The sequence below is a fragment of the Psittacula echo genome, assembly GCF_963264785.1.
Source record: "Psittacula echo genome assembly, chromosome: 5".
NCBI classification, from domain to species: domain Eukaryota; kingdom Metazoa; phylum Chordata; class Aves; order Psittaciformes; family Psittacidae; genus Psittacula; species Psittacula echo.
This window is the reverse complement of record NC_137739.1, coordinates 6,224,749-6,243,023: the sequence shown is the minus strand read 5'-3', so window position 1 is coordinate 6,243,023 and position 18,275 is coordinate 6,224,749. Positions and strand designations below refer to the sequence as shown.

General features: G+C 42.1%; 1 protein-coding gene across 9 annotated transcripts in view; it reads left to right on the top strand.

Annotated features, from left to right (window-relative positions):
• SUN1 (Sad1 and UNC84 domain containing 1) overlaps positions 1 to 12,934 on the top strand; it is a 34,433-nt gene extending 21,499 nt beyond the window's left edge. For 6 of the 9 annotated variants that reach the window (XM_080620035.1, XM_080620037.1, XM_080620040.1 and 3 more), the window contains 16 exons: positions 509 to 592; positions 909 to 1,019; positions 2,424 to 2,522; positions 3,193 to 3,286; positions 3,406 to 3,464; positions 4,643 to 4,782; positions 4,928 to 5,152; positions 6,419 to 6,505; positions 6,843 to 6,877; positions 7,765 to 7,900; positions 8,806 to 9,060; positions 9,420 to 9,504; positions 10,316 to 10,431; positions 10,882 to 11,049; positions 11,933 to 12,025; positions 12,476 to 12,934. In XM_080620035.1, coding sequence (XP_080476161.1) covers positions 509 to 592; positions 909 to 1,019; positions 2,424 to 2,522; positions 3,193 to 3,286; positions 3,406 to 3,464; positions 4,643 to 4,782; positions 4,928 to 5,152; positions 6,419 to 6,505; positions 6,843 to 6,877; positions 7,765 to 7,900; positions 8,806 to 9,060; positions 9,420 to 9,504; positions 10,316 to 10,431; positions 10,882 to 11,049; positions 11,933 to 12,025; positions 12,476 to 12,589 — 1,901 coding nt within the window. In that variant the 3' untranslated portion in view covers positions 12,590 to 12,934. The remainder of the gene's footprint in view (positions 1 to 508; positions 593 to 908; positions 1,020 to 2,423; positions 2,523 to 3,192; positions 3,287 to 3,405; positions 3,465 to 4,642; positions 4,783 to 4,927; positions 5,153 to 6,418; positions 6,506 to 6,842; positions 6,878 to 7,764; positions 7,901 to 8,805; positions 9,061 to 9,419; positions 9,505 to 10,315; positions 10,432 to 10,881; positions 11,050 to 11,932; positions 12,026 to 12,475) is intronic. The other 3 variants (XM_080620043.1, XM_080620042.1, XM_080620041.1) reach the window with 2 other exon arrangements.
• The last annotated feature ends 5,341 nt before the right edge of the window (positions 12,935 to 18,275 follow it).

Genomic DNA, 18,275 nt, shown 5'->3' with positions numbered 1-18,275 from the left:
GGTGCTTTCTCTTCTGTAATACACAATCTACAAGTGAAGTTAAATTGCCATAGGCAGGAGGTAACCGATTTTTCTGTTTGATTAAAACTGTTCTCTTTGCTTCAGTGCCTTATAACTTGCTAATGCTCTCTTCTCGGTCTTGTAAGATCTCTGGTAAAACCAACACAAAGATGTGGTGGTTGGCCCATTTGAAAGAATGATGGGAATAGGGACTCAAGATTTGATGAGGTTTTACTTGTCTTTCAGTTTTGGTTTTGTTTTTTTACTAACTTTGCTATCTGAAAAGAAGCAGAAAGATTTTTTTTTTTTGGACCAAAAGGCCCCCTGATACTTACAGAAGAAAAATTAAGATTGCACAGAGTAGTCTTCTTCCTTGATCGTTTTTCAGGTCTTCTGTGAGTAACCTGGCTTTAATTGTGAACTAAGCCAGATTAGCTAACATCCCCATATATGAAACGCTTCGAACTTGAGAATTACATTCCACGTATGCTTTTTGAATGTGTTGCAGCTCACTCGGACTACTGTGGAAGCATGAATGTGAAGGGGTCTTACAGAGAAGATAGACATCTTGGTGTAACTCAGGAATCAATATGTAAGCATGCTTGATGTTGTCTTTTAGCCTTGGGCTAAAAGGCAGGTTGTTGCTATAATAATATCAGATGCCCCATTACTCTATGGAAACTACAAAGTAAATGTTTGGTTTGCAACTCAGATGATGGGGGGAGAATGGCGATTACCTGGTGTACTGTAGTATTTCCCCAAGCAAGCTTTATGCCACTGAAATTTACTTTAGTGGCTTTTAATTTGATAACGGATAATGTGAAATAGACTTGTTTTGACTTACCTTGTAACAATCTTCATTTGATCCTGGCTTTGTCCCATTAACTGGCTCTTACCACAACCAACAGGTGATGACTGTAAGGGGAAGAAAAACCTTGAAACACACATCACAGACCACATGCAGTCCTCATGGGCTGAAAGGGTAGCAAGGACCATTTGGCACACCTTTTCTTATGCAGGTTGACTTGGACCTTTTTTATTTTGCTTTTATTTTGCAACACAATCTCACAATACTAATCATATGTATTGGTTGGGTTGGGTTTTTTTCCTACCTTTTATCAAAGTAGAAATGTAAACTATCTAGAAAATTAACTTACTTAACACCTTTCCTGACTGACTTCTTGCTCTTATACTGGCTTTTATAGAAGCTTGGCAGACTGCTTGCCTGTTAGTAAAAACAAGGTGGAAGGACAGCATGCACCTTGTATGTTAGAGAGAACAAATCAGATTGTGAATTTAATGCTCTATGGGGAAGTCTCTGCTCAACAGGTTGAAAAGCTGCCTTAAAATGAAAGTAAGGTAGAGGTTTTGGTATACAGATTATTTGAATAAAGGGGTTTTAACATCTTATTTTTGTTCTAGTGATAGTCAATTTTTACAGGAATCTTCTATAGGGATAGAATCTTCCCTGTGAGATGAGCGTTCCCTAGCTTGAATGACAGAGGCATCAAGGATCTATTGAGTGTTCTTTGTTCAGCAAAGGAAAATGATATGAGACACTTCAGTCACCTAAATGCTTTGCAAAATATTGGGTTGGTATATCTATAATCCCTCAGATTAACCCAGACGTATCTGCTGATCTAAAAATGTAGGATTATTTTCTAAATGTGTCCTATGTAGTTTGGTCTGTAGAACAAACAGTCCTAATCCTGCATATAGTAGTTGTTGGCTTCGGTGGGCTAAAAGTTAAAGCATTCCCTTCTAGTTTTTGGAGTAGTTTTTTTGTTGTCAGTTTTGCTCTATAAGAGAATCAAAACTGACATGCTGAAGATACTTGGGAACATTCACTTGGAGTAGACTGCCCATAACTTCTAGTAGGGATTATTTTCTATTATTAATATTTCTTAGACATCACTGTTTAATTCACTGGGATTTAAAATTTGTGCTTATTCCCTCTTCTACATGTGAACCTAGATAATGAATTTGATGTAGAATTCAGAACAAATAAGATGCTTTCAAAGTAATGATGTGCTTCAAACTCCTTTTTATGGCAGTCTTTTTTTGGTTTTGCATTCTCTGTCACACTTAGCATGGCATTGTTAGTTAAACATGCTACAAAATGTAAACTATGCTGGTTTTGGAAAAGTGGTATTTAACTGCACAGCTGCTGTTGATTGTTCATCTCTGTGCTTGAGAATTGTTTCTGAATTGTCTTGGTTTTACTTGGCTTCATATTTATTAGCAGCTTGCTTTGCTTTTAAAGACTGAAGAACCAAGTTTGTAGATTACTGAAAGGTGTGGATTAGAATGATGCAGAATGTGTAATGGGCAGGGGACTGGGTCTTTGTTACTGCATGTACTGCGAAAGAACTGTAAGCTCATTTCTGTATGTTACCATGTGGCATGAATTTGTTATAATCTAGGTTACTTTATGCTTCACGGGTTGCGAACGATGGGAGCAACGGGATGGCTTGTGTCTCAGAAGGTGTTGTCTCTACTTTGGCTGGCCATTCTTTCTCCAGGTTACTGTCCTTTATCTGTTTGTGTGCCCATTGCCTGTCCCTTTAGACAAGCTAGGCATCAGTGTGTGGCTTACGCTAATTCCACTGTGCTTAGGCTGTAGCTTTCGTACCCAGCAATGAACGTATTTTGGTTTTTTCTGTTGACCAAATTATGCTTAATGAGAGGTCTCTTTCTGTTCACAGGCATAATGGGAGGCTAACCAGACTGTTTCATGAGGGAATGAGTGTGTGAGGAAACGAGTGTCTGAATAGCACAGAATATGGGGTGTCAAGAATAATGGGGTGTTTGGTTTGGTTGTAACTTCCTCTCTTGGCATTCTCAACAAAAACTGGTACTGCTGATCTGTATGTTTCTTGAAACATGCTGAAGGTCTTCAGCATGTGGTAACTTGGATTCAGATATAATGCTGAATTTCCAGCAAGAGTGCATTGTTAAAACAAATGAACATTTTGTCTTTTTGCATGGCTGTTGCTTTTGTTGAGCATCTGATGGTATAATGCTGTCAGACTTGCGATATGCAGATGTTAATAAGCTGCCTGTGTTGCCTGCAGTCGTGCAGTTCTCTGCTGTGCAAAGTGTTCTTGACCACAGTTGCATGACCTTCTAGGTGGTTTCTGTGAACATGTGCCACAGTAATTACAGTTTACACTGCCACTTTTTGTCTTCCAGGGATTGCAGCTTCTGGCATATTCAGGCTGCTTAGAACCGCATGGTATCAACTTGCTACCCTCACATCTTTGCTCAAGGTGTTTCTTCTTGGAAGGTATATATCCACTGAAGAAAACCTGTTTTGTCAGCAAATTATTTACCCAGTTCTAGTATAAAACAATTAAATGTGATAAAGGTATTCTTTCTTGTAAACTTTCTTCTCCATTTCTCTAGATGCCCGCCAAAGGCCTACAAGCTGTTCCTGCTCCTTATCCCACTCTTGTTTCTCCTGGGTATGTGAATTGTTTAGTTATAGTACAAAGTGATCTATGCTTACTATTCCAAAATAGCGTTTTTAGTGGAACTTTTGGTTCACAAAGAAGATACAAAAGCAAAGCAAAGCAATTTGTTTGTGAACAGGGCAGCAGTTCTAGCTTTCCAAATACCAGCAAGCCAGTGAGCTTTCCCCTTGCCATGAAAGGAATACCCTTGATTTAATTTCCTAGATCTCTTTAGAGAGAGAGGGTGGGCGAGCAAGTAGGTGCACTGAAGTCCTTTTTTTCTTGATCTCCCCAAGTAGGACCAGCAATGGAGTCATAAGGAGTAGGCTGCATGCTGACTGCTTTGGTTCTTGCCCACCTCTATGAAAGTGTGGTTAAGTTCTCTGACCAGCTCATCCTAAGATTCCCTTTGCTCTAGAACATGCTTGAGTTGCTTAAAATACTGCTATTTAGGCAGGTTATGTGTCAATATTTCAGGCAAGCTGTCTATTCTGTTTGAATTCAAGGAACTCAAAATACTGACTGGAAGTGCTGGGCTATTTCTGAAAAGCAGGTTCCTGTCTTTGCACATCCTAAATTAGGCATAGGTGCTTTTGGCCAAAGAGAAAGTTTGTCAATTTTACAGTGAGGATTCAAACTCCTCTCTGCTAGGGAGAATAAGAAAGGAAGAAGTTACCCTGTGTAGAAAATACTGCTTCTTCTCACTAAGATACTGCAAGAATAGGTGTAATTTTTGCAAAATGCTCTGTTGTTTCCATGGGAGCCTGAGTTTCCTCCAACTTGTATGCAGTGTTACGCAATGTGGTATGTAGTAAGTTGGGTAGGAGGCAAGATATTTTCTGTTGATGTAAAAAGTAATATTTATATCTGCCTTTAGTTAGCATGGGCAGTTTTCATCAGTAAATGGCATCTAGGTCCCAGGGAAGCAGTAGTACGAGGTTAAAGTTCTATCATGACACAGAAGTGCGAGCTGCCTGCCTTCCAACTGTGTGAGTGCTACTGGTGGATGTTCCCTAATATTCTTGAGTGCTTGACTTAACAATTTTAAAGCTGATAATTTAGACTGGAGTAGTGTCTGTTGTGCGACATCCATCTTGTGAAGTTCAGGTAGCTTGTGTCCTTAAGTAAGAAAGCCATAAGCAGTTGTAAGGGAGAATTTTTTATAACATCCTTTTTACTTTTGAATCTAGGTATATGGTTCTGGGGGTTTAATGACTTCATTTCATTATTACCTTCATTGAACTGGACAAGACATGATAGGCTGCAGGGAATACGTGACCATGTTCATGAACGGCAGGATGATTCTATTAACTCTGTTCAACCTCCAAAAGTAAGGAAGAACTTTAATATCTTTCAAGACTTCTTAACTCCCAAGCCTTCAATATTTTGCAATAACTACTCAATACACAGGTAATGTAAATAAATGTCACGATTTTTATATGTTAAACAAAAATGAAAACCTCTTTATACCTTAGGATACCATAAGCATCTTTGATTCTGCTTACCTAAGTGAGCTGGAAAAGCAAATGGCCTTTGTGTCTGACAAGTGCCATCAGAATGAAGAAGAATATAGTAAATTGATGTTTCTGCTCCATAATCTTCAAGATCAGGTTGCCCAGATAAGCGACAAAAGTGAAACATTGAAATTAATAAAAAATGTGATTGGTCAACATCTTAAAGACATGGAAGCAGAGAAAACGGTAAGATAATTAGTTACTGATATTTTCTAATACTGATCAAAGTATTCTGATTTAATTATGCAGATTTTTTGCAATTTGACTTGAGGGTTCTTTCTCTGTGACAGAACTGATTGGTAGTAAATGCCAGGGAATTGTCACTGGCATTTGTTCTTCCTTTGTTATTGCTGACAAAGAATTAATTCCAGATAGGTGCTCTAAAGTAGAACCTTGCACTGCTGAAGAGCAGGTGGATCCTCTTTTCAGACAGAGAAAGAAGGACTAGTGACAAAGAAGGGGTTTTCTGGTAAACTCCCCTTTGTATAACCTCTACTGCTGCTAAATTATGAAGTTTAACCATATCAAGTGCAAGGTCCTACACCTGGGTCAGAGCAATCCCAGGCACAGCTACAGGTTGGGCAGAGAAGAGATTCAGAGCTGCCCTGTGGAGAAGGACTTGGGGGTGTTGGTCGATGGGAAATGAACATGAGCTGGCTTCAGTGTGCGCTCGCAGCCCAGAAAGCCAACCGTATCCTGGGCTGCATCAAGAGGAGCATGACCAGCAGGTCAAAGGAGGTGATCCTGCCCCTCTGCTCTGTTCTCCTGAGACCTCACTTGCAGTATTGTGTGCAGTTCTGGTGTCAACATAAAAAGGACATGGAACTGTTGGAACAAGTCCAGAGGAGAGCCACGAGGATGATCAGGGGACTGGAGCACCTCCCGTATGGAGACAGGCTGAGGAAGTTGGGGCTGTTCAGCCTGGAGAAGAGAAGGCTGCGTGGAGACCTCATAGCAGCCTTCCAGTATCTGAAGGGGGCCTACAAGGATGCTGGGGATGGACTATTCATCAGGGACTGTAGTGACAGGACAAGGGATAATGGGTTCAAACTTAATCAGGGGAAGTTTAGATTGGATATAAGGAAGAAATTCTTTACTGTTAGGGTGGTGAGGTACTGGAATGGGTTGCCCAGGAAGGTTGTGAATGCTCCATCCTCGGCAGTGTTCAAGGCCAGGTTGGATGAGGCCTTGGGTGACATGGTTTATTGTGAGGTGTCCCTGCCCATGGCAGGGGGTTGGAATTAGATGATCTTAAGGTTCTTCTCAACCCTAACTATTCTATGATTCTAAATCAGGCCTTCATATTTATTACAAATTCTGTAATTCCTCACTGTCCCTGAGGATAAAGTGCTTACAAAGTGAAATAAAAATTATTCTTTGTAGAAAATCTCAATTACACTATTTGTATTTGAGAAGAAAATACACCACCTTTCTTTTTCTCTGTTTTTTAAGACTGACTTCCTGGCTTTACATCAAGAACACGAGTTGCGCATTCTGAAGCTGGAAGACCTTCTTGAAAAACTCTCAGCTGAATCTAAGGTATTGAAATTAATTGCAATTGTAACGTGGATAAAATAGACTAAGGTGTTTTTTTTCACTTGTTGGCTATCCCAAAGCCCAGTTTGCTTTACTCCAGCTATTGAAGTCTTGAATTCTCAAAACTTGTCTTCTTCCTCCCCCTTCTTCTGGGGGGGGGGGAGGGTTCAGTCCAAAGATTGAAATTATTCACTTGGCCACTGAGGCAGGTTCTCTTTGAAGTAAAATCTTACTCTACAGTGGCACAAACATAAGTGTCATTTTCATTTAGCATTCTTTGTCCTCCTTCTGTCACTTGTGTTTCTTTGTATATGTTAAAACTAACTTTGGTGTTTTTTAGGGCATCCAGAAGCACCTGGAGGTAGCCAAAGCAAGGTACAAGCATTTTTCAGATGCATTTTTCTCTTTCAATCCTGATGCTCATTGATGGTGATACATGTGTGCTTTGGAAGACAACAATCCTTTTCTTTGTGTCAGTTAACTGATCTTGAGAGTTTGTATTGTCAGCAGGAGCACAGTCTCTTACAGTCACATTTAACTGTGATGCTGAACATCAGCACAAGGCCCACTTCCAGTGGGTGAGCAATTCTACAATTACATTATTGACTAGAGAAAGCTGTTTATGTAGGAGAGGAGAACAAGTGACTTCTCATCCTCCTCTAAATCCATTAGATTTTTTTGCTCAAGTACATAGTACCTGCTTTTGGTAGGCTTTGTATTTAAACTCTTGAATTGTATCAGTTTTAACCTTCATCCTTGTTTGTCATTTGCCAGCTGTCCTACTTTCCACTCACATAATATGGAGACAAAACCAGCAGCATTTCATTAAGCAATTTTCCCATTGGGAAGGGAAAAATAACCACGTATTTGCTTAATCTCTCTTTAAATTAGATCTAAATGTAAAATGGCTTTGGAATGATGGCTGATCCCTTCTTCCATAGCATGCACTGAACACTGATCTGTATTGGTCCTATGTGACCTGCTACTTAAGGTCACCTTGACACCTGCCTCTAAGGTTATTCTGGTTGAAGTAAGTTTAAGTCATCACTGCTGGATTTGTCTGCAACTTAAACGTTCTTTCCTTTGAGTATATTAATCCTAAGTATGCCTTAAATAACATGCTCAAGGAACTGCAAGCTCACAGTGTCGATCATGGTGAATAACTGAACTTTGTATTAGACGAGTCTGTTCTCACACCTTTGGAATCTGATGGAGTGATACAAACTCATCTTTCCTAATCACTGACTCCTTGTTTTTGTCAGAGAGGACGATGCGCAGAGTCAAATTTTGGCCAGAGTTAAAGAGCTGGAACTTGAGTTGTCCCAGATAAAATCAGAAGTGTCAACTATGGAAAGTGTGAAGAGGAGTTGTGGGAAAATAGATGCCATTCACGAAAAAGTAAGTTCTGTAACTTCTGTAGATGTCCCAGTAAAACTTGGTACTGCTTGATTTTGTTCACTCACTCTTGGAAGGTGCTGCAGGCAGTAACATGGGGGTAAGATTCATCTTAAAGAATGGTAGCAGTGCTGTGATTTTTTTTTTTTCTATGACTGAGTAACATAAACAGGAGGTTATCGATTGTTTTCTACAATGGCAGGGTTTTTGCATTTAAGATTTGATGCAGCAGTACTTCTCTGTACAGTACTTCGCTGTTCTTACTGATGTGTTTCCTAACACATTGAAAGGTGGATAAAATTGCATAAAAGCAAGTTCAGTTTGTTATCTGACAGTTGTTTTAAAAGATCATGCTCAAGTTCTTTAGGAACCTGTTACATGGTCTGAGTAGGATATAGCCCAGTGAATACAACAGTAGGTATTGATACTGGATTAGCAATTTGGACTGAAATACAGTCTTGTGCTAACACTCAAATCTGATCTAGCTGTTGAGTGTGGAATTGATGCATCCCATAAGGGAGTGATTAAGTGACTTTATGAACTAGTCCTGACAAGTGCACTGCTCCCTTTAAAGTGTCCACAGTGCTGCCTTTGAACTGTTACAGCCAACTTTCTCTAGTCAGAAGTGCTACTCAGGCCGATGATGTAAACTGCAGGGTTTGCCTGGGCTTTATTGGTTGTGTCTTGTTCACCAAACCAGTGAAGCATCCAGATCTCCCATAGGCTTCTCTGCACACCTGACGGGTCTGTTATTCTAGCATAAGTCAGTGTAGTTAAAACTCATGTGAAAGCTTGAATTATGTTCTGAATGTATGTATTGATTTCACATGTGCCTGTTCTATACAATATTACTTTATGTCTTATAAAGACTAATAATTTCTATTATAATTGTTAATGGCTTCTGCTAGGTAGATGCACAGGTTAAAGAATCTGTGAAGCTGATGCTTTTTGGCGATGGACAAAAAGACTTTCCTGAACCACTCCTCCAATGGCTTACATACAATTTTGTGAGTAAAAGTGATCATGAGACTGAGCTGCGGGATCTGGAGTTGCGGATCCTCAAGGATATTAATCTCCAAATGTCTGCTACAAAACAAAAACTAACACCTGAAGTCATAACGAATGCTGTGACCAATGCAGGGATCTCTGGAATCACAGAAGAGGTGAGTAAGTTTAAGTTCTGATATGTTGAACTAAAACTGTAAAAAGCCCTTTTCTAGGCATTTTGTGGAGCATCACTGTCACTAGAAATGTGATTTTTAAGAGATGTCAGGAACATTAACTGAAATTGGGAGAAGTACAGAAAATGCTTTATCAAGGGTATTCTTACAGCATTGCTTGTTGCCTGCTGTGAATGTTTGTGTTTTCAATTTATGTTACCTTGAAAACTTAAGAATCTCCAGAAGCAACTATACCAAAAAGTGCAGGTCTGGGTCATGGGAAGTTGTGGAAAAGAATGCAGCTTTTGCTGTTATTAAAATCTTTCTCTTTCCATTCTCTTCTTCTGTATGTGCACATTTAGCAAGTACAGATTATTGTAAACAATGCACTGAAACTCTACTCTCAAGACAGGACTGGCCTGGTGGATTTTGCCTTGGAATCTGGAGGTAAAGAGTAGAGGAAACAGCATTTCTACTATTCATGTTATGTACAGTGTTTACTGAAAAAACTTAAAATGTATACTAAAGGTTAGCAGAGCATCATGTGTGTTGCTTGATCATCAGTCTGCTGCAATTTATGCCTGTTGTTTACAGGGTTATCTATCAGCCTGGGTATGCATGCTTAATTATATATATAATAGTTATGTGTCTATATATATATTAGATATTATAGTTCTTCTCATCATGAATGCAACTGGATAATCGAGAAGCACAGGTGGGAGGGGAGGTGGACACACCACTGAAGTCACTAGGGAAAAATAGTGTGGCTATTTCACAAGCTACTCACTTCAGCCCTCCTAAATGAAAAACTTTTTAACATGTTCTTAAAATAACATTTTACTTCATAGAATTTATTTGTATCCCCAGAAATATTTTAGACTCTATGGTTTAAAACTGAAAGAGGGTAGATTGCTATTAGATATTAGGAAGAAATTCTTTACTATGAGGATGGTGAGACCCTGGCACAGGGTGCACGGAGAAGCTGTGGCGGCCCCATGACTGGCAGTGTTCAAGGCCAGGGCTGCACAAGGCTTGGAGCAGTCTGGTGTAGTGGAAGGTGCCCCTGCCCGTGGCAGCGGGTTGGAACTGGATCAGCTTTAAGGCCTTTCTAACTCTCACCATTCTGTGATTTTATTAATATCTTTGATAGGTTTTTTTCTGAGGAAAGTAACTGGTATATTCATTAAGCTTTGTACATAACTCTGCTTTGAGGAGAAATGCGTAATTATTTTTGCTACCCTGATAAATCTCTTCTTAGGTGGCAGCATTCTCAGTACTCGCTGTTCTGAAACCTATGATGCCAGAGCAGCAGTGGTTAGCCTCTTTGGAATTCCTCTGTGGCACATCACTCAGTCTCCCAGAGCAGTGATTCAGGTAATAGAAGGCTGAGCAATGTTATTTTGTGTTGTGTTGGTTTTGGATGCTGCATGTTTCTGTTTGTAATATCCAGGGGGACATGTTCCCAAGAGTGGGATTCTTCGGGTAGCTCTTAAGCACTGCTGAAGTCCTGCTCCAGCAAAACTAAGACCCTAATCGGAAGCTTGGGCAGTGCATTGGACTTGTGCAGAGTGTGAGCACTAGGAGGGTTCCTGTTGAGAAGTAATCTCAAGGTGGTCTTAAGCACTGCTGGTAGTTCCAGTGGATAGGCTGTCTTCCTGAAGAGTTCTACCAAATACAGTCTGTTCTGCCACTTGCTAAGGCTGTCCCTAATAATTCCAAATTCATTACAACTCTTACAACAACAAAGCCATTACAAAATGCTTGTGGTAATTTTGCTGCTGTTGTTGTGTCCCACCTTGTTCTCTTTCCCTTCCTCCTGTCTAGCCGGATGTGTATCCAGGAAACTGCTGGGCTTTCAAAGGATCACAGGGGCATCTTGTCATCAGACTTTCAATGAAGATCTATCCAACTGCCTTTACACTGGAACACATACCAAAGACCCTTTCACCAACAGGAACTATCACCAGTGCTCCTAGGAGATTTTTAGTATATGTAAGTGTGCCTCTGAACTTCAGGTGATGTTCGTGTGCACGAAGAGTATTTGCCTTGCTTATCTTGGAAAGTAAGTACTTGAGGGAGGACAGCTAAGGAGATAAACAGTCACAGGAGTTTAAAACAGTCACAGGAGTTTCAGTCACTGCTCTTCAAATGGCTTCTAATCTTTAATGAGCCTGAAATCAGATACAAAAAAATGTTACATCTAATTCTTTTTTTTCTCTTACTTTCTCCAGTAGTAAACGCTTTTGGAGGGAGATGATCGGTTTTAAATTCTTTAATACATTAAAGAATGTAGTTCTTTCGTACAGGTGACTTGTTGCATCCTTCCCTCTCTCCTCTCCCCCACAGTTCTGGCTCTTTATCTTGTCCATGATGTACCTTAAATCTTTTTTCTCAAATGGATTTTTAACTAGCACTGCAGTTGCATAGGCATGATTTTAGAGCAAAGACCACAGGCTACATCAGAGGATAGCTGTGATAGCTGAGAGCTTTTTGTCTAGCTCCTTCAAACGCTTAAGCAGCATATGCAAGCATCTGAATCTTTACTTCAGTCCTGTTTATAAACTTGATGCATCTTTTCTCATTCTGTTTTGTTCCTGAGCGCTTTCTGTTATTTACTGTGATACAGTGGGTTTGCCATGGAAATGAAGAGGTTTGACAGTGAAAGCACAGAAACATAGCACAGGTATTTGCAGTGCAGGGAATTCAAACGCAGAGCCGTGCCTGAATAGGCGTTGAGTTGCATGGGCAACATTCTGATCCTGGTTGGATCGATTTCTGAGTGCTGTCTGTTGTAACTCAGTTATGTAGACATGCTTCTGGTTTTGGTTAGGTGGCAAATTTGATGGAAGCAAAAATCTTTATCTTGTTGTTACAGGGTCTAGATGATGAATATCAAGAAAGTGGCACGCTTCTGGGAGCTTATGAGTATGATCAAGAAGGGGAACCACTGCAGATATTTCCAGTGATGGTGAGTCTGGATGACAGGATTTAAAGCATTGGGAGAAAAAGGATCCTATTTTTTATGATAATGCACAGTGAGTAGTGAAGGAAGGTGTCCTCATGCTCTGTTGGGCACTGTAGAAACTGAGGCAGGAAGTACCCACCTCACTGCCTCAAAACCTCTGGTCTAAATACGTGAGAGGAGAAGAGGAAAGGTTTGTGCTGTCTGGACACAAATGGTGTGAAGATGCTGAACATAGGAAGTGTCGGCTTCATGCTTGTCCTGACTCCCTTCACAAATAACTGGTTGTAAAGCAGGGAAGGTCCTCTCCAAAGTGGCAGGAAGTTCCCAAGGCATGTCCTGGTTAGTAATGACAGTTGCAGCAATCTAAGAAAGCAACTTGAGGAGTTGCAGTTGTCACCTGCTTGTACCAGGCACCTAATTCTGGTTTGTGTGTTTGCTGTTTTCCTTTCCCAGGAGAACGGTCAAAATGCATTCCAAATAGTGGAACTGAGAGTTCTTTCCAACTGGGGAAATGAAGAGTATACGTGCCTTTACAGATTCAGAGTGCACGGGAATGTTGCCCAGTAATCTCCTACACTACAGCTTGGGTTGGGTTTGTTGTATGTTTTGTTCTCTATTTTTTTTTTTCACTTGAGCTAGAACCAGAACTCATGGTTAAGTTACCATTAAAACCAGGTGTTTTCATGTTATAGGTTATGTAAGATTTGAATTCCCCTGTTTAAGTAGAAATTAGGTAGCCAATGTAGGAATATTTTGGATAACACTAACTTATTTTTAAAAGAAAAGTAAGATAGGATTTTGTGCAATGTATTTTTGTAAATGCTTTTCAACATGTCTGTTGTTCTTTGCTGCTTCTAAACTGTGACAAGATGCTATCAAAATGTTTAAATAAAAGAGTTTTAATTTTTGAAAGTGCATGTACTCTTTGGACAAGAAATAAAGCTGTTTCGCTGTAGTTTTGGTCACTGGCTGAACCGAGGCCATGAGGGGTTGTAACACTGAAGGCATGCCCCTGGCTCGTTTCCCAATACATTGCGGCCTCTTCCTCCTACTGCCCCTGTACCTTCTGGAGCGTGTTGGGGCGAGGAGCGGGCTGTCCCCACGGCCTCCCAGCCCCTGCTTTTCCTGCACCGTTTCCTTCAGTATCCCTGGCGCTGCCTGGCGCACGCTGAACTGAGTCAAGCGAAGCCCGGGCTCGTCGTTGCCGGGCGCTTTGCAGGTGCGGGCAGTTTCCAGCCGCTGGGGTTGCTCTGTTGTTGTGTCAGCGCCGTGACAACGCCCTGGCCCGTGTCGAAAGGCGGCGGCAGGAACCGCGGCGGCGTTCAGCGAGTGGAGGGGAAGCTGCGCGCCAGCGTCGAGAAGGGCGACTACTACGAGGCGCACCAGATGTACCGGACGCTCTTGTTCAGGTAGGGCTCGACCCGAGCCCCGCCGCTGCCCCGCGCGGCCTTGCGGAGCCTTCCCCCGCAGTTGGCCCCGCTGCTGTCCGCCATTGGCCGCTGCTTCTGCCCATCTGCGTGTGCTGCTCTCTCGTTGGGTCGTGAGGGCCGGGCTGGGGCGGGTACGTGCCGGGGGGTGGGGTGAGCGTGCGAGGGTTGAGGTTTTGGGATAGGAGCGGTGCGCCTTTAAATGAAAAGGTGAGGTTTTGCATAGCTAGGAAGAGGGTTTCCTTGTAGGCAAGAAGATGTAATGGGGCTGTGAAACTTGTTTGGAAAGGCACTGAGGCCAAGGAGTAGTCCTGGACAGTCTTGTCTGGCCTCCATCAAATGTGTGTTAAATGTCAGCAGTTTTCCCGAGACACGTAAACATGGTCGAGATGATGTCAGCTGTGGAATTGTAACTGGGACAGGCAGCGCTGACTCGTTTTAAACAACGCTGGCCTGTAAAACATTGCTCTGTTCTCTCATGAGGTGTGTGTTAAACCTGAAATCCTGTCTCAAAGCTTCAAAAGTCATGAACGCAGATGTACTTGAGGGTTGAGGAGGGGAGGACATGGAGGAGGAAAGATTACCATAAGCCTGTCTCCTGTAGACCTCTTATCCCTGCCTGTGATTGGCAGAGCACGTGGGAAACTGCACTTCCTGCCTGGCCAGCACCAGTGAGCGAGTCTCGTTCCCGGGCCGGTGCTGTTACTGTACAGGCTGCCAGGTTCAACTGTTCTCCAGAGCTGGGTGCAGGATTGCCGGTGGGGGTCTCACGAGAGCAGCGGAGAAGGAGAGAATCCTTTCCCTGTACCTGCTGCTCACGCTGCTGGGGATGCAGTCCAGCCCTCGGGGGGGTTTCTGGGCTGCAAGTGTGCACTGCCGGCCTCGTGCTGGAGCAAGAGAAGGGATGTATGCAGGGGCTTTGCTGTTCTACAGCCATAACCAGGTAAGTCATAACTGGTTTTGTGTGTGTGGTTTGGAGCAGGCGGGGGTGTTACTCCAAGATTGTGAGGGGTGAATGGCGAATTCTCAGTGGTAGATGTTTGGGGTGATTGCTTTGTAATCTTTTCGTTTATCTCTTTGTTGAGCCTTTCTGCACAAAGAAGGATTATGCCAAACCGGAACATGAAGCGGAAGTGTTTGTGAGCATCCAAACATTAATCGTAACCACATTTGGTTTGCTTTCTTGGAGGCTCAGCGTTTGGCTGTGAAGGAGCATGGTCAACATTGCTGGCTGATAGATGCAGGACTGACTGGATGTACGAGAAGTGGCTCAAGCTCAAAGTCACTCTTTTTAAGGTGGCTTTTGGAGGCTCTTAAGGGAGCTTAAAGACACAGTAGCACTGGAATGTAAACATCATGTCTTAAAGATGCATTAGAGGCAGCAGCTCATCCTATTTCTATTAATAGTAAATAATTGTGAACCTGACTGCTTCCAGAAACCTTGGCTAATTTGTTTAGCTTCATGGATGCAAATTCTCCCAAAAGAGCGGCTTTCGTATCCAGAGCACTAAAATGGTCTAGTGGGGGATCAGGAAAACTTGGACACCCAAAACTGCACCAGTTACTAGCAATTACCTTGTGGAAAGGTAAGAAAAATCAACTGGCCCTTCTGTGTTTTGTTTTGAAAATACTGGAAGTGTGATATTGTAAAAGATCTGCTTTGGAAATAATCTAAGGAAGCTGAGATGGGAATGACTGATTGAGTTCTGCTGTTACCTGATTTTAGCAATCACATCAGCATAATGTCAGAGGCATTCGATCGGCTACTGCATTGCCAGTTAAAAACTTGGTTTATTGATGGAATTTGGTGTCGAAGCAGTCAAGGTCAGCTCCAGGGGAAACTAAACAGAGGTTTCCCTCGCTGGTGATTTCAAAATCTTTCTGTTGGGATTAATCAATTGAAACAGATCAACCTTAACCATAGTTTGGAATTTCAGTAGGCATCTATCCCACAAATCTGTTTTGCTGCTGTTTGAAGCAATTGGTGTCTGATGTTACCAACATCCCTCAGCTTGACATGCGCTGCATTTACTGGGGAATCATTGCTTTCTGGTCCCTGTTACTTACTTTCTCAAATGAGCTCTTACTTGTTAAAGTGTGGCAGCAGTTGTTACATATTCTTCCTAAAGCTGTAATACCTTTCAAAGGCTCCAGGGACAGTTTTACAAGTGTTGGTTGGGTGGTTTTAGAATTGGATGGCACTCTGGAAAATGTGCCCAACTGTAATCCTGGGAGTCACTTTGCAGTTGGCTCTTCTGCTGGGACGTATATTCGGTGTGGGGTTTGTGACAGGAATAGATTAACCCATAGAAAACATTACAGGTTGATGTGAAATGAAGGGGAGTCCCTTGCTGCTTAGTGGATGATGTTCAAAGGTCGTAGAGTAAAATGATCTGACTCTATATAAAACCTTTCTCAGGTTTCTTCTGTGCTAGGCTTTGGTGCACAGCACAGCCCATGCTTTTTTTTCCAAATCTGATTTGATCTGTTTAATTGCATCAGTTTGGAAATACCTTGCCTCTTTTGTCATCTAAGAAAATGAGAGAGTCACACAAAGTTGCCTCTTTAGTGCTGTCTCTTATTTGCTTTCTTTCCTGTGGTTGTGGAGGAACAGAGAAGATCGAATCGACTATCTAGCACTGAAGGATGCGTGCCCATGATGTGGGTTTTGAGTTCAGTGCAGACAGAAGTTGGTCTCTTCTGCGGTAGGCAATGAATGCTATTTCTTTGATTCTCTTTAACAGCCAAAGTTTACTAACTGACCTAAAGAAGGCCAGTATAGTTCAAGCAGGTTGGACTGAATTCACTGTAATTCTTTACACTGTAATTCTTCCTTGTGTGGGAAGGAAGGATTAGCAAGCTCTTTTCTTTAAATTACCTCTTGAAAAAGCCTGTGAAGCCCCAAACAGTAAACTACCAGGGGAAAGCTGCTTTCAGGGTATCAAGAGAGTAAACTACAGTCTTTTGAGCAGACTCTTGCTTGGATTACTGTGTGTTCATAACTGTTTGTAGTGCTACTGCTTTGTGTTTTTCCTCCTCCAGCTCAAATCAGCTAAGCATTAAACTGATACAGCCAAATAAACTTTATCCTCCTCAAAATGCCAGTCAGCCTTGTGAATTTCACCCACTTGTCAACGTATAATTTACACTTCTCCTTTAGGGTGATCTTTCGTTTTAGTCACTGTCATCCTTGAATTGTGTGGGTTTGGTCAATTTGGGTACCTTAACACTTCTTTTTTCTTCACAACTGCGGATTGAATTGGCAAGAATTCGGTTTGATTGGTTTTTTTCTGGGTCAGAGCATTAAATCAGGGTGTAACTTTCTGCAAAGTGATTTAATAAAATCTTTCTAGTTTTGGTTTTATTTTTGGGGGGGTGATTTGGTGGGTTTGTTGGGTTTTTTGACATGTTCAATGACAATTGCTGCAGCAGGTCAGGAGCTCAAGGCAGTGACCTTGATCAGTTAATGAAAGTAATGCCTTGACCAGAAAGCGTGTGAATGTTCTTGAACTGATCGTGTGCCTGCATCCGTGTCGGAAGGTGCCTATTCAGACACAGTTCTCTAGGTGCATATGGATATAGCAACGTGTGTTGGCTTTGTCTTCGTGCTTAGCCTCTTACATCTTTATGTAGGTGAAAAGTTTGTATTCACACTGGGTTTTTTCCTATTGTGGTCTTGTGTTTCGAGCCAAAGCCATTTCAATGCCAAGCCAGTGTTAACTGCCAGCCAGCACTGCTCAGTCTCCTAACTGAAAGTTTCCCACTGCTGAGTGGTTCTAGCACCTTTTGGTTAGAACTTTTGGAGGGAGATGATGGATTTTAACTTGGTGTAATTTTAGCACCTGGTGTTCTTCTTCAATTGCTTTGGATTTTGAGACTGGAAACAGATCCAGTGTTCGATTCATTAGGAATGCTGCAGCGTAGTTTACACTTATCTGCTGCAGCACCTGAGAAATGTAATGCGGGAGGAAACCATGGCCTTTGTGACAGCTCTTTGGCTGAAAACATGTGCTTCAGAGAGCAGCCTTCTACGTAAGCAGTTTTTATCATGATGAGTTCATTTGGTGGTTGGAGTCCTGAGACTTCCTGTTGGAACACAATCCTGCACTTACATACTTAAGATCAGAATTAGCCTGTTTATTTAGCGTCTAGGTAGCCAAGGTAGAAATATTTTTAAAGGACCCTAATTTGCATGAAAGAAAAAAAGATCGGACTTTGTGCAGTGTATTTTTGTAATTGCTTTTCTAAATGTCTGTTATTCTTTGCTGCCTCTAAACTGGCAGGATGCTATCGAGATGTTTAAACAGACTTTTGATTTTTGAAAGTGCTTGCACTCTTTGGAACAAGCGGTAAAGCTGCTTTGCTCTCGTTTGGATCGCCTGCTCTCATGGAACCTGTACACTGAGGCTAAACAAAATTTACTGTTCAAACTCCATTAAAGCTCCACCAACATTGAAGCCTGGGCCTGAGGGGAGAGTCCGCGGCTGCAGAGCACGTCTCTGAGGAGGACCAACTCCAAAATGGCTGCCTGAGGGCCTCCTTGTAGACCCAGGTCAGATCCAGGTCTAATATGCTCACAAACCCTCCATTGGCCCAAGGCTCATATTCCTGCCCCTGCACCTACCACCCACAACCGTGTTGTGGGACAAGAGCCGTGCACGTGGGGAGTGCTTTTGCCTGTGGAGAGAAGCTCTCATGGGCTTCTGTCCTGTCCGGGCTGTTGTCATGGTGGTTGGACATACCCCAGCACTTACCCCGTGATCACAGTCACGATTCCAGTGGCTTCCTTGGAGTTGTGGTACAGTCACGTCCAGGGTTTAAAGGGA